We start from the raw sequence: 12,402 nt of genomic DNA, 5'->3' as shown, positions 1-12,402 counted from the left end.
ATCTTGACGACTTATGTATATTACCAGCGTCATCTCCAGAGAGCTCAATAGCTAAAATCCTTATATCGACACGTCCACTCATCCCCCCTTTTCATAATCAACACACTCTTATACCTACCTCCCAAACCTCTTCACCCTCACCGCATCCCCGCTCTCCAACTCCACCGCACTCCTGCCTCTCATCCTCGTCGCCCCCTCCACCCCCGGACAGACCGGCCTCTCCACCTGCCCCCCAAAAACATCCCCAACCCAAATCCTACACCCAAAAAGTCAGCTCATTCATTCATCCACACACAAGCACAGCACACAGAAAAAAAAAGAGAATAAGACTCACAAAACCCCATTCGTCCACCCAAACCCCTCCACAACCTCATACTCGCCCCCACCCCCAGCAACCCCAACCCGCTCCTCACTATACTTCTCAAACATAACCCCTCTCGTCCGCCCGCCCTCCACACTCCCATCCACCTTCCCCCCACCCGTCGCCTCCCACCCACAAAACGTCGCATCTACATACCGCTGCGCCACACGCCGCGCGAGGTCCTGCAGCCACGTCCAATCCGCCCCTGCGTCGCCCACCGTGCCGCTGGTGGGGGGCACGTTCAGGATGCCGCGCATGACGATATATTGCAGCGGGGGCCAAGCGTTAGGTGCGTCCCACTGCTGGCTTGTAAGCGTGTTTGTGCTGGCGAGACAGCCGGGGAAGGCGGCGAGGCGGGCGGCGATAGGGGCGAAGACGCGGCGCATTGTAGTTGGGTTCTGGAGGATGGATGCGGGGGCGGCGGATGTCCAGAAGGGGGTGAAGTGGGCGAGGGAGAAGGAGAGGGAGTGGCCGGCGGGGACGTCGGGGGGTGGTGGTGTGGTGTTGTTGTCTGTGGCGCCGGCGGGGGTGAGGGGCGTGTATGTGTTGCGGGAGTGTGAGGTGAGGTTGTAGTCGAAGTAGGACATGTAGCGTGGGTCCCACATGAGGTCGTACATGGCCTGGCTGCGGGCGGCGGCGCGGACGGACCATTTGGATGCTTCGGCTGGGGAGCCGGTTGTCGTGAGGAAGGAGGCGATGGCGACTTCGTTGGCGTAGAGAATGCTGTTGAGGTCGACGGGGATTGTGGAGATGGTGTTGAGGCTGCGGAGTGGGAAGGAGGTGTTTGTGATGTCGTCGGAGGGGTTTGCGAGCCAGCGGCTGCTGTAGTCCCAGCCGGACTCGGCGCCGGAGGCGAGGTTGCTGTAGAGGGTGGCGCGCTCGGAGTCGGTAAGGTTGTGGAGGGCGGGAAACTGTGCGCCTTCGTCGTTGGTGTAGGAGGTGTTTGTTGCGGTGATGTAGTCCTCGCGGTAGCTTTCCGGGCGCGGTTGGTTGTTCTGCACGGCGTAGCGATTGAGGGTGTATGTCTTGCCATAGGCGTCAATGTCGACACTGCGATTAGTGGTGAAAAAGTCGTATTCTCGGATCAGTAGGGGCAGAGCGCGTTCGAGGATGGCGGTATCGTTTGTATGCTCGACATACACCTTGACCATCTGTGTGAGCAGCGGCGGTTGGCTGCGATTGAGATAGTACACACTGGATACATCAGCATCCCCATATTATCACGTCTCGGTATCTGGAACAAAAAAGTCACAGGACAAGAAGAACTCACCGCGCGCCGTTCGGCACAAACCCAAGCTGCTCAACAAGATCGAGGAAGTTCTCAATGATATTCCGCGCTATGCCCACGAAACTACCTCCACTCCTCAGCAAGCCCTCGATCACCCAAAACGAGTCCCAGTAGTACGGCTCGCGGAAGCGTCCTCCGGCAACGACAAACGGGCGCTCAACTGGAATGAACGAGTCAACACACCCGTCACACATGGACGACGAGGAGGCATTGTATCGCCGAGTCAGCGACGGCCATATACCCACGACCTGCTCGATGAAAGCACGCACATCCGGATCTCGGACTCGTGCGAGAAACTGTGCATCCGTACGCAACTCGCCCGCCGGAACCTCCGACAGCTCACCCCCTGCCTGGCCAAAATAGGTGTTCAGGAAATCGTGCAAGGCGGTGTCGTTCTTCAATGGCTTGGACAAGTTCTGATATGCAGCCAGAACCTCATCTAACGGCCGAATTGTGGGAAGATCGACAAAAGTTTTTGAGTCAGCAAAGGGACGGGCGAGTTCGACATCATGGAGCAGGGATCCGTAGCAGTATATTGGCGAGTCGCAGGGAGCCGTTACAGAGCCGTTGATGAAGAGGGCTTGCGCGGAGGGGAGCGCGGCACCAATGAGGCCGAGGAGGAGAGACCTCATGGCACGCGTCAGTGTTTGTTGGAGGGCGGGTCCCAAGCCTGTGCTGGTATATGTTATGCCACTCTGGAGGAGGGCAGACCGATATATGTGCTGGTGATAGAGTCGGCTCCACGAGCGGGTCGTCCGGATATACTAGGAGATGAGGCTTATTCGTAGTATTGGTACAGACCTAGTACATGCTCTAATAACAACGAAGATGACAGACAGCGGCCGAGACTGCTCACCTGACGGCCCTTGCACACATTCAGTCTGCCAATTGAACGTCATGGCTGACGATGACAAGCATCCAGCCAACGGGTACGTAGCATGTATGACAGACGCAGAAGGTGGAAAATGCACGACGCCGCCTCCACACGGGGCCCACGAGCCGCAACACGAAGAAGACGATGGATGCATCGTGGAATTCAAAAGGCGGGGGCTTGGCATTTGCGGAGCGGACTCGCGCCAATGGGAATGTCGCATAGCCGAGTGATCAACAGATATTGGATTGCCAAGTATCGCCCTGGTCTGCGCTTTGCGGGGGATGTCAGGGTCAGGCGAGAGAATCGCCGAAATGTGCATGTTCCGTCTGACGCTATGATATGCTATGCTATGACACGCTTCCGTTCTATACCCATACTCGTCGGCCGTCTAATAGTTGTACAAGACCAACGCTCAGCCTTGCATCTCAATGCCGCCGGAGATGTGCAGCGTTTCACCCGTAGCATATGAACCTAATGGCGAAGCAAGAAGGATATATGCGGTGGCTACTTCAACCGGCATGCCCGGGCGGTTAAGCGGACACTCGCCAACACCAAGAGCGTTCATGGCATCTGGAGGGTTGTTCTTCGTGGCTGGTTGAAGCGGAGTCCAGCTATGTAGTGATGAATATCCATTCGGACCATGGGCGGAAAGGAGAACTCACATGATGCCAGGTGCGACAGCGTTGACTCTGATGCCGTTCGCAGCCTGCTGTTGTGCCAAGGATCGCGTGAATGTTGTGATGGCGCCTTTGGTTGAGGAGTAGTCGACGAGCTGCGGATTACCCATGTAGGCCGCGACGGACGAGCTGTTGACGATTGACGCGCCGCGCTTCATGACTTGCAGAGCGTACTTTGTCATTGCGAACATCGACAAGACGTTGGTTCGGTACGTCTTCTCGACAACGGCGAGGTCGATCTCACGGAAGTCGTTGCAGATTTCTTGCATGGCGCCTGGTCATCATCAGTTTCTAGATGCGCCGATAATTGACAAAATCTCTCACTGTTATTCACCAGCACGCTTAGCTTCCCAAACGCCTTCATATGCTCATCAATAGCCTTCTTGCAGTTCTGCTCCTCCCTTAGATCCAGTGCCATAGGGTTCGCCTTACGACCAGCCTTTTCAATTAGCTTCACAGTCTTATTGGCGTCCTGTTCTTCTTCGGGCAGATGCACAAAAGAGACATCAGCACCTTCTCTTGCCATGAGGATAGCCACAGCGCGGCCAATGCCACTGTCTCCACCCGTGATCAGCACAGCTTTGTCCTTCAGCAGCCCACGGCCCTCATACTCTTTCAGATATGGTTTCCCATCGTCGTCAAAGAATTCCAATTGCGTCCAGTTGGCAGACGGATCGAGCTCTGAATCGAGGCCCGGACCACCCTCTTGGTCCTGCGTCTTCAACTCTGTGCTTGGGTAGGCTGTGATTGGCTTTTGGTCTGGCATTCTAGCGACGATGAGTGTGCGGAGTAGCTTGGTCAGAGTCTTGGGTGTTCGCTTGTGGGTTCTGGCACCGGGCTTTGGTCTGTAAGACGTAGGTTCGTCGAATCGAGGACGAAACTGTTGGAGAGAGAGAGAGAGAGAGAGATCAAAGGGAAGATGTTCTCCGTACTTAAGGATTTTGTATGTTACTGCAGCCTTTCTAGCACCTGGGCAGAAATATCTGGAGCTCGTCGGACGATGATATCATGGTTAAGTCACTCCTGATGGGAGGGTACAAAGACGGCCATGCTCGCACTGACATGCTGAGGCATACATTGTCGAGGAGCGACAGATCTATAGTCGTCCGCGAGGCGGATATATGGCGTAGTAGAAGTATATCCCTTTTATCACGTAGGCATGCAACGTCCACGAGTGTCGTAGTGGCCGCTGCAGGGAAAAGTCGTTTGATGCCTGAGAGCAAGGCTGTAAGGCAGCAAGTGTATCCTCGGGGAGGTCTCCGAAGTCACTAATCCTGAATAAGACTAGTGCAAAGTACGGCAGACGATCAGTCCTAAAGATGCTAAATGCCGGGCAGGACCAATGTTTAACCAACTGTTCTATTCCTGTGCACACTTTATTGAATTTCTGATCGATGTAGTTCTCTCAAAGTCTCCATCATAGATATCTACTTCATCTTTGATTCTCATGACCCTTCTGAGTCCTGATAGAGGGCTCATTCCTCAATTGTTTGCGTATTTATATACTAGCTGATGTATAAGTAAGCAGCGCCTTTGGCTAGACGGCCCCCCGCAGTTTCTATACATTATTCTCCTCGGAATCGCCAGCAATATGCAACCAACGGTCATCAATTACCATAAAACGACAGGCCTCCATAAAGTCACAATTCTCCTAAGAGGCTAAGACCAAGGAGGAACATAGAGGCGTTAGGGTACGATACTTGACCGCAGGCAGACAAGCAAGTCCGTTTCATTCTGATTCCTCTCGGCGACACGTCTTGCCTGGTCCATCCAAGCCAGACTATTGTACTTGCAAGCCTAGTAACTGGACACAAGATTTTAGGTGAGGTAAACCCTCCCTAGTGGCTGCTTGATCCTGTTATTTATCTACATTCATGGTGGGATCTGAACAACCGTCCTTGTAGATGTAGAACGATGTTACATTTGCGGTGTCCTGGTCTAGTCTAGCTGTCATACCTACGATAAACAAGTTCTTTAATATATCAAGCGTACGAGCACACACTATCTGACCATTCAAATCCTCCAGGCCATCCTGGGGATCTTAGAACGATCATTCAGGACCTTTCTTCCAGCCTCAACATCGACAAACACCATGACTACCCTTCCGTCAAGACCCGCAAATGGACGAGCCCGCATACGCGATATTCTCCCAAACCTCTACATCGGCCGCTACACACCCGGCCCTCTCAATTCCATAACCGACGTCCCAGGCGTCCTCGTCCACACCGAATCCATCATATCACCGCAAACAACCACCAAAGGCGCCGTCAACACCGGCGTCACAACCATCCTCCCCCGCAAAGACTTCTTCCACAAAGCATGCTACGCCGGCATCTTCCGCTTCAACGGCTCTGGCGAGATGACCGGAAGCCACTGGATCGACGAGACGGGTCTGCTTCATTGCCCCATCATCATTACCAATTCGTTCGCTGTAGGTAACGCGTATCAGGGTGTGTATGAGTATGCGATCAGGGAGTATTGCGACAAGGATGGACGTGTGGATTGGTTCATGTGTCCTGTTGTCGCGGAGACGTTCGATGGCTTCATGAATGACCTGACGCAGTTCGCCGTCAAGCCGGAACACATTGTGCGTGGGATCGAGAGAGCCTCCGCAGATCGGGTCCCTGAAGGTAATACTGGTGGCGGCACTGGTATGCTTTGCCATGGGCACAAAGGAGGTACTGGAAGCAGCAGTCGCATCGTGGTAGGCGAAGTTGATGGTGTTGATAAGAAATACACTGTCGCAGCACTCGTTCAGGCAAATTATGGTCGACTCCATCAACTCCGTATCTCAGGCGCGCATGTTGGAATTCACTTTGAGAAGATTCTAAATGCGAGAGCTGCAGAGGACAAGAAACTTGCCGACGCCAAAGCGGCTCTTGAGAATGAGAAGGACCGCAAGGATGGCAGTATTATTGTCATCCTTGCGACGGACGCTCCGCTGTCTCCAACACAGCTTCAGAGGCTTGCAAAACGAGCAACAGGTGTGTTTCCCCAGCCTTTAGAGTATCAGATGGAAGAAATACTGACGAGATCTCAGTCGGCCTGGCACGCGTCGGCGGCGTCGGCCACAACCCTTCTGGCGACATCTTCCTCGCATTCTCTACAGGCAACGAGATTCCAGTCCAAGGCGTGGGTGCTCGTCATCGGCATGTTGACCCATTCAAGCCGTCAGCTCTACGTCTCGACATCTTGAATGACGAGACCATCAACGCCCTCTTTGAGGCAGCCGCAGACGTTACGGAAGAGTCAATCTATAACGTATTGACCGGTGCGGAGACGATGGTCGGGCTTGATGGTATGTCCTCTTCTTCACAAGTGCAAAGATGCACTCACTAATGAGAACCGCAGGACATAGGGTCGAAGCACTAGATCTTGACGAGTTGCAGCGGTATATGAAGAGGTTTATAGATGATTGAGATTGTGTTTATAGTCTGGTATATCTCGTATATATCTTTCCTCACATGCAATATATCACCAGTCATGGTGGATAAACAACTTCTTACAGATGCTTGTTCTCAGGGATCGTCAGGGATTATGGTTCGTCAGTTCACTAGTGGATGGTGTGATGGAGGGGCTGCATGGCAAACACAACTTCCCATGCAAGAAGTCCTGTTATCATTCATCTCCATCCACTCACATTTCTTTTCGACGCCATACCACGTTTTTGAGTATCAAAGTACATCGGCCGAAGGTTCCACGTTTCCTCGAGCAGTTAGTCTGGTGTGCGCAATCTGCGTCGTCGTACCTGGTTATCGGAAACGCACTACCGGGCTTGATATCAGTTCTGCCTAGACGGCCATAAGAGTCTTGGGTCATGCTTGTATTCTCCGATTCGATGCTTGTTCTTCTGGTGATTAGCTTCCTTTCTATGTGTTCTAGTGTTACCGAAGCATGTCCACAGCTGCTTGATACCAATTCCGGAGCTGCGTTACAGTCCATCGGTCGGTAGTTCGACAACATACTATATTGCTCTATAGCAACCACGTTCCTATCCTCTCCTCCCTCTTTATCATGGCCGCCATCAATGAGAAATCCGCCAGCCCGTCCAGCCCACACGAGCGCGACACTCCTATCACCTCCTCATCATCCACCTCTTCCAACCCCAACATCGACGAGAGCTACCAAGTCTACCGCTCCTCCGCTCCCGAAGACATCTCCGCAACCGAATCCAAACGCGTCCTCCGCAAAATCGATCGCCGTATCCTGCCCATCCTCGTCTTCACCTACCTCCTCCAATACCTCGACAAAAACGGCATCAACTATGCATCCGCCTACAACCTCCAAACAGACCTCCATCTCAAAGGCCAAGACTTCTCCTGGCTCTCCTCCATCTTCTACTTCGGCTACCTCTTCGCCCAATACCCCTCCGGCTACGCCCTCCAACGCCTGCCCATCGCCAAATTCCTCGGCGCCACAACCCTGGGCTGGGGCATCATCCTCATCACCACCCCCGCATGCACCTCCTTCGCCGGCATCGCCACAAACCGCTTCCTCCTCGGCGCCCTCGAAGCCGCCGTCAACCCAGGCTTCGTCCTCATCATGAGCATGTGGTACACCGCCGCCGAGCAACCCCTCCGCCTCGAAACTTACTACTGCACAAACGGCATCGCGACAATGTTCGGCGGCCTCATCGGCTACGCCGTCGGCCACATCTCCACCGGCCTCCCGCGCTGGTCCTACATCTTCCTCATCTTCGGCGCCCTGTCCGTCACTCAGGGTGTTGCAACCTTGCTCTTCCTCCCCGATCTGCCGTCGCGCGCCCCACATCTCACGCCCGCAGAGCGCAGCATCGCGGTCGCTCGCGTCGCGGGCAATCGCCAGGGCGTCAAGAATAGCGTGTTCAAGCGCGAGCAGGCACTCGCGACGTTCGCCGACCCGAAGACGTGGCTACTCTTCGTCATGGCGGTGGGCGCACAGGTGCCGAATGCGGCGCTGACGAGCTTCACGTCCATTATCATTGGTAGCTTCGGCTTCGACACGCTGGGCACGCAGTATCTGCAGATTCCGGGCGGCGTGGTGCAGTTTTTGAGTCTGATTGTGGGCGGGGTCGTGTGTTCACACTTCCCGAATACGCGGTGTGTGGCTATGGTGGTGGCGAACTCGATTTGTATCCTGGGTGCTGGGTTACTTGTAGGACTGCCAGATGGCAACAAATGGGGCAGGCTTGTGGCGGTCTGGTTGTGCTATTTTCAGGGGTTGGGGTTTAGTATGAGTTTGACGATGGTGAGTAGTAATGTGGCCGGGTCGACGAAGAAGCAGATTACGGCGGGCACGTTGTTTGTCGGGTACTGTGTCGGGAATATCATTGGGCCGCAGACGTTTCGCAGTAGTGAGAAACCGGGGTATCACTCGGCGTATATTGCGATGTTGGTTGGGTATGTGGTCAAGTTGCTGTGCGTGATTGTGCTGTATGTGTATATGTGGCGGAGTAATAAGGCGAGGGATAGAGAGGCGGAGGAAAAGGGTATGACGAGGGAGGAGGTGGAGAAGTTGGGCATGGAGATGGGGATGCAGGATAAGACGGAGTTGGAGAATATAGGTTTCCGGTATACGTTGTAAAGGGTCAGGGAAGGACGTTTGAAACACAATACAAGTGGTGATGAGACTTCAGGAATTCTAGATCCTTCAATGCTTTTTCTTGCCTATTAAGTCTACCTGTTCTGTGTAGAGATCTACTCAAAGCATTACATACGCCTTTCTACCTTATTTGTCCCTTAGTAACTTCCAGACGTCGTATGAATTGTAAAAAAAAAATCGTGTATATGATTGCTACTGCGTTATGACAGAAAACGGCATACAGGCCCTCCAATTCGCGCCTAGGTAAGTCATGGCTGCTTTCTGCTAGACCAGGGGAAGTCATCTACTTGGTTACCTCAAACTATCAGACGCGGTAAACTATTTCCGGTAAGGGGATGAAAGTGACCTTAAAACGTCGTACAGAATATCTGTTTAGGTATGGCGCCCTCATTTGCGAACTGCTGACTTGAGACTTTGGGTCACAGACATAGTGCTCTACCCAAATACCTGTACCCGAGAAAATGAGGCTGGACCCTTCCAAGGGCGCAGTCAACAAAGGAGCAGTGAACACAATTGGACGCTTGACAATCTGCAAGCTCCACTTACCATCGAAATTACCAAATCGGACAACACGCTAGACCGCGACCTTCACTTGCTACCCTCGGAGCCAAATACCGTATAGGATATGTAAGTTAGATTCCTAGCTTTCAGCCTACCTTAGAGTAAAGTTAAAATAGCAGCTTACTTAAAGAAGCATAGGGATCTCAAAGTCAACTCGAGGTGTGGAATAAGGTCAGATCTCGGAGCTATCACATTCTACAAATTTCGGATGGTAATGGAGCTTACACTGCTTAGTGCAGCTCACGCCTTATCCTCTACCAAAACGAACGATATATGAAGCTACCAATATGGACGAGGCCAATGTATTTGTCATACTCGACAATCAATTTTACCGACATGCTTGAACAAACCCGAGGGCACAGTGAAGAATTCCCTGCCATGCACAGCTTGGTGGCTCTTGGGACGGTTTCAGATCCCATACATGAAAAGGCCAATAGTGTTGTAGTTCTAGCTACTGGGCACAGATCGGTTACATCAATCACTGGATATCATACTGTGCCATGTGTGTACCTGATTCGGCTACTACAAGTACACACCCAATGGTGAACGTAGAGATGTGTTCACATTTAGCCCACTTTACTTACAAAGTGTCCGTACGAATAGGTGTCTCAATGCTATTCTAATGGAATTTATAACGAAATAAATTCTCGCGATAGGCCTAGCTCCGCCTCGCTTGGAACACGCAGGTGCTATTTTGCTTTCATAGCTAGATAGCATTTGTAGAGTCGAGTTTTCTCGAAAGACTTCGTATCGCTGCATCCCATCTTGAATTTCTCCCTCGCCACACTGGCTACGAGCTCATACCTGCCTGACCATGACGGCGTTGAAGCCACCGGCCCCTCTTATGGTGTCAGCAACTCGTCCCGCACAGAAAACATTCAATTTTCAGAAGCTCGCGTTGGAGCTAAAGTACGAGATATATGAATACCTTTTGTTACCAAGCAAAGACGCGGTCTTTCTAAAAGATCACTTCAAGCCAAGAAAGTCGTTGGAACAAGATTCACTCAAGGTAGATGTAAACAACGAACATCACTTTGAAATAGCGATCCTCCTTGTCAGTCGGGAAGTCTACTCGGAAGCTCTACCAATTCTTCAGAAGAATCTGTTTGCCTTTACAGATTTGACCCTTAGGCGCATCAGCCTCCCTAGATGGAAAGCCCGCAGCACCAAAAGCAATAGGTTCGAATCGCTGGCCAACATTAAGAACCTCAAGTTATGGCTCAGGGTCCCAGGGTTGAGACTGGAGGAAGTGAGCAGCATCATTCCTTACATGCCATCCCTGCAATCCCTCACTATTGGGCTCTACCTGCATAAAGATAGGTTCGTTACAGACTGCCACATCGAAGCAAAAAAGGCAATGTTCAACGATCCTCGTATCGACGGCAAGAAATGCCCACAGCTGGGGCTGTACGAGCTCACGGGCTTGTTATCAAAGCGCGTTACAGTCAGAATCGCCAACTCCTCCCCCAACTCCTCCCCCAACTCTACTGAGAGCCTTGACGATGAATTCCGGCTGGTAACATCTGCAAAATGTTATAATTGGCAACGCTTCAATCTCAAAATGCTCGAAAGCTTTGATCCGGCACTTGCAGACTATCTGGCGGAACAGTACAATCGAAAGGGAGAAATAACCGACCAGAAAGAGATGACGTCCGATATAGAGTCAGACAGACCCATAAAGGACAATGGAAAGTCTGCCATATCGCTATTGCATGACAGGATCAAACTGGCCAAGATCGATCACATTTCGTGAGAGGAGTGGGACACTCATATCCTTGAAAATAGTCGATGCCGGTTGCAAAACAATACCAATACCTTCACTGAAGATACTCTCTATTGCCGGGAAAAAGGGAAGAAGAAGCAAAATGCGGATAACTCACCTTGCCTTGCAGACTAGCAAATTTAGTCATGCAGTCATCTTCAATACAAATTGAACAAGGAGTCAAGCAGATGAGCGGAAAAGAAGCGTAGGCATCAAAATTGGAAGACTTCCCCCCTTATGGCAACTTATGGAAATTAGAATGGTTCTATATCACAAATGAAGCATTGCACGTAATATGATATCTGCTATGCTTGCAATGAATGTGAAGCACTGTCCTGCCCATGTTCAAATCGCAACTCACTGTGCTTTTCCTCAACGAGCAGAGACTTACCTTTTGTGCCATTTCTGTGATGATATGCTAGTGATATGCTAGGAATGAGCTACTAAAGACTATGTTCTCAAGGTGACCATGCTTGATATCTGAGACGTAGCTCCATACCTTGTATACGGTACACCATCAAACGGGCTACCTCCTTGACCTCCCAATCATATATTCTAGTCTAATCCTTCATAGAGTTCTCTGAGTCACGTACGCCGGCAGTCCAGATCTTGTAACATCTTACTCCGTCAACAACCGATTATGATAAGCTCAACCGCAAAAATCTGCATGATCCTGTCTTCATAACCTTCACCTGAGCCCTCTCCATTCCTCCATACGCTCACTTAGCTACCACCCAGACTCAAACAAAACAGTAGCAAAAGCCATCAAGATCCTCTATAACATCTCAAACAAGCCATTCTTTCAGCAACTAACTGATACCACAGCGGATCTTTCTGCTCGAACACGACTGAAATAGCACAGGCTTTGCCATGAGAACGAAGGGGTTGTATGTCTGGCAGAGCCAATAGATCTAGCCAGTCACGACAGTGGTATGAGCATCAATATACTGCGAATTTCGTCTGCTATACTAGATATGGACGGAGCTTGGGTATACTATGCTCATATGTGAAGACGAAACCAGAGAATCAGCACTCCTCTTGAGTCAAAGCTAAAGCATTACTCTACGAGCGATAGGTCGATCTCAAGCCTCATGAGATCTCGAGCTAGATATGTTGAGCACTTCATGCATGAATCGACGCAACGACGATATTTTTGACGAGCTACCGGTCACAGTCCCGCATTGTTTTTGTTTCTGTGATGTACAAGGTAGGTGAGGTCTTGGGAGAAAATGGTGTTGCCGGAAGGGCGATGCCGGATAGGCATTTGGGCACCTGTAGATTTATAGATGAGCGAGTTCT

The 12,402-nt window shown here is 51.4% G+C and overlaps 5 protein-coding genes across 5 annotated transcripts; 3 read left to right on the top strand and 2 right to left on the bottom strand.

Moving 5' to 3' along the window:
- Positions 1 to 330: 330 nt before the first annotated feature.
- On the bottom strand, positions 331 to 2,619 carry EJ05DRAFT_509577 (trehalase precursor; the record flags this gene model as incomplete). Its single annotated transcript, XM_033748105.1, has 2 exons — positions 1,632 to 2,619; positions 331 to 1,555 (listed from the first exon to the last, which is right to left on the bottom strand). The coding sequence occupies exons 1-2, from the start codon at positions 2,279 to 2,281 to the stop codon at positions 331 to 333; spliced, it is 1,875 nt and encodes a 624-aa protein (XP_033602344.1). The 5' UTR covers positions 2,282 to 2,619.
- A 119-nt stretch (positions 2,620 to 2,738) lies between these two features.
- Positions 2,739 to 4,380, bottom strand: EJ05DRAFT_531281 (NAD(P)-binding protein). The gene is made up of 3 exons (XM_033749018.1): positions 3,525 to 4,380; positions 3,186 to 3,474; positions 2,739 to 3,134 (listed from the first exon to the last, which is right to left on the bottom strand). Exons 1-3 carry the CDS (start codon positions 3,964 to 3,966, stop codon positions 2,936 to 2,938), a joined length of 930 nt encoding a protein of 309 aa, XP_033602343.1. The 5' UTR covers positions 3,967 to 4,380; the 3' UTR covers positions 2,739 to 2,935.
- A 606-nt stretch (positions 4,381 to 4,986) lies between these two features.
- EJ05DRAFT_313734 (peptidase family T4 protein) lies at positions 4,987 to 6,829 on the top strand. Its single transcript, XM_033740702.1, has 3 exons — positions 4,987 to 6,184; positions 6,241 to 6,498; positions 6,552 to 6,829. Exons 1-3 carry the CDS (start codon positions 5,293 to 5,295, stop codon positions 6,617 to 6,619), a joined length of 1,218 nt encoding a protein of 405 aa, XP_033602342.1. The 5' UTR covers positions 4,987 to 5,292; the 3' UTR covers positions 6,620 to 6,829.
- A 1-nt stretch (position 6,830) lies between these two features.
- On the top strand, positions 6,831 to 8,899 carry EJ05DRAFT_313735 (MFS general substrate transporter). Its single transcript, XM_033740703.1, has one exon. It carries the CDS (start codon positions 7,215 to 7,217, stop codon positions 8,760 to 8,762), a length of 1,548 nt encoding a protein of 515 aa, XP_033602341.1. The 5' UTR covers positions 6,831 to 7,214; the 3' UTR covers positions 8,763 to 8,899.
- Positions 8,900 to 10,155: 1,256 nt separating this feature from the next.
- On the top strand, positions 10,156 to 11,094 carry EJ05DRAFT_484784 (uncharacterized protein; the record flags this gene model as incomplete). The annotated part of the gene is made up of 1 exon (XM_033745383.1): positions 10,156 to 11,094. The coding sequence occupies one exon, from the start codon at positions 10,156 to 10,158 to the stop codon at positions 11,092 to 11,094; it is 939 nt and encodes a 312-aa protein (XP_033602340.1).
- Positions 11,095 to 12,402: the final 1,308 nt, after the last annotated feature.

Source organism: Pseudovirgaria hyperparasitica, assembly GCF_010093815.1.
Source record: "Pseudovirgaria hyperparasitica strain CBS 121739 unplaced genomic scaffold EJ05scaffold_5, whole genome shotgun sequence".
NCBI classification, from domain to species: domain Eukaryota; kingdom Fungi; phylum Ascomycota; class Dothideomycetes; order Acrospermales; family Acrospermaceae; genus Pseudovirgaria; species Pseudovirgaria hyperparasitica.
This window is presented reverse-complemented; position numbering and strand designations above follow the sequence as displayed.

Bases quoted from the DNA above. Each gene is read 5' to 3' on its own strand.
- EJ05DRAFT_313734 (XM_033740702.1), top strand. From the start codon at position 5,293: ATGACTACCCTTCCGTCAAGACCCGCAAATGGACGAGCCCGCATACGC. The intron at 6,185-6,240 runs GTGTGTTTCCCC...ACGAGATCTCAG, and splicing joins GCTTGCAAAACGAGCAACAG to TCGGCCTGGCACGCGTCGGC. The intron at 6,499-6,551 runs GTATGTCCTCTT...TGAGAACCGCAG, and splicing joins GACGATGGTCGGGCTTGATG to GACATAGGGTCGAAGCACTA.
- EJ05DRAFT_531281 (XM_033749018.1), bottom strand. From the start codon at position 3,966: ATGCCAGACCAAAAGCCAATCACAGCCTACCCAAGCACAGAGTTGAAG. The intron at 3,475-3,524 runs GTGAGAGATTTT...GATGATGACCAG, and splicing joins AAGCGTGCTGGTGAATAACA to GCGCCATGCAAGAAATCTGC. The intron at 3,135-3,185 runs GTGAGTTCTCCT...ATCACTACATAG, and splicing joins GCTGTCGCACCTGGCATCAT to CTGGACTCCGCTTCAACCAG.
- EJ05DRAFT_313735 (XM_033740703.1), top strand. From the start codon at position 7,215: ATGGCCGCCATCAATGAGAAATCCGCCAGCCCGTCCAGCCCACACGAG.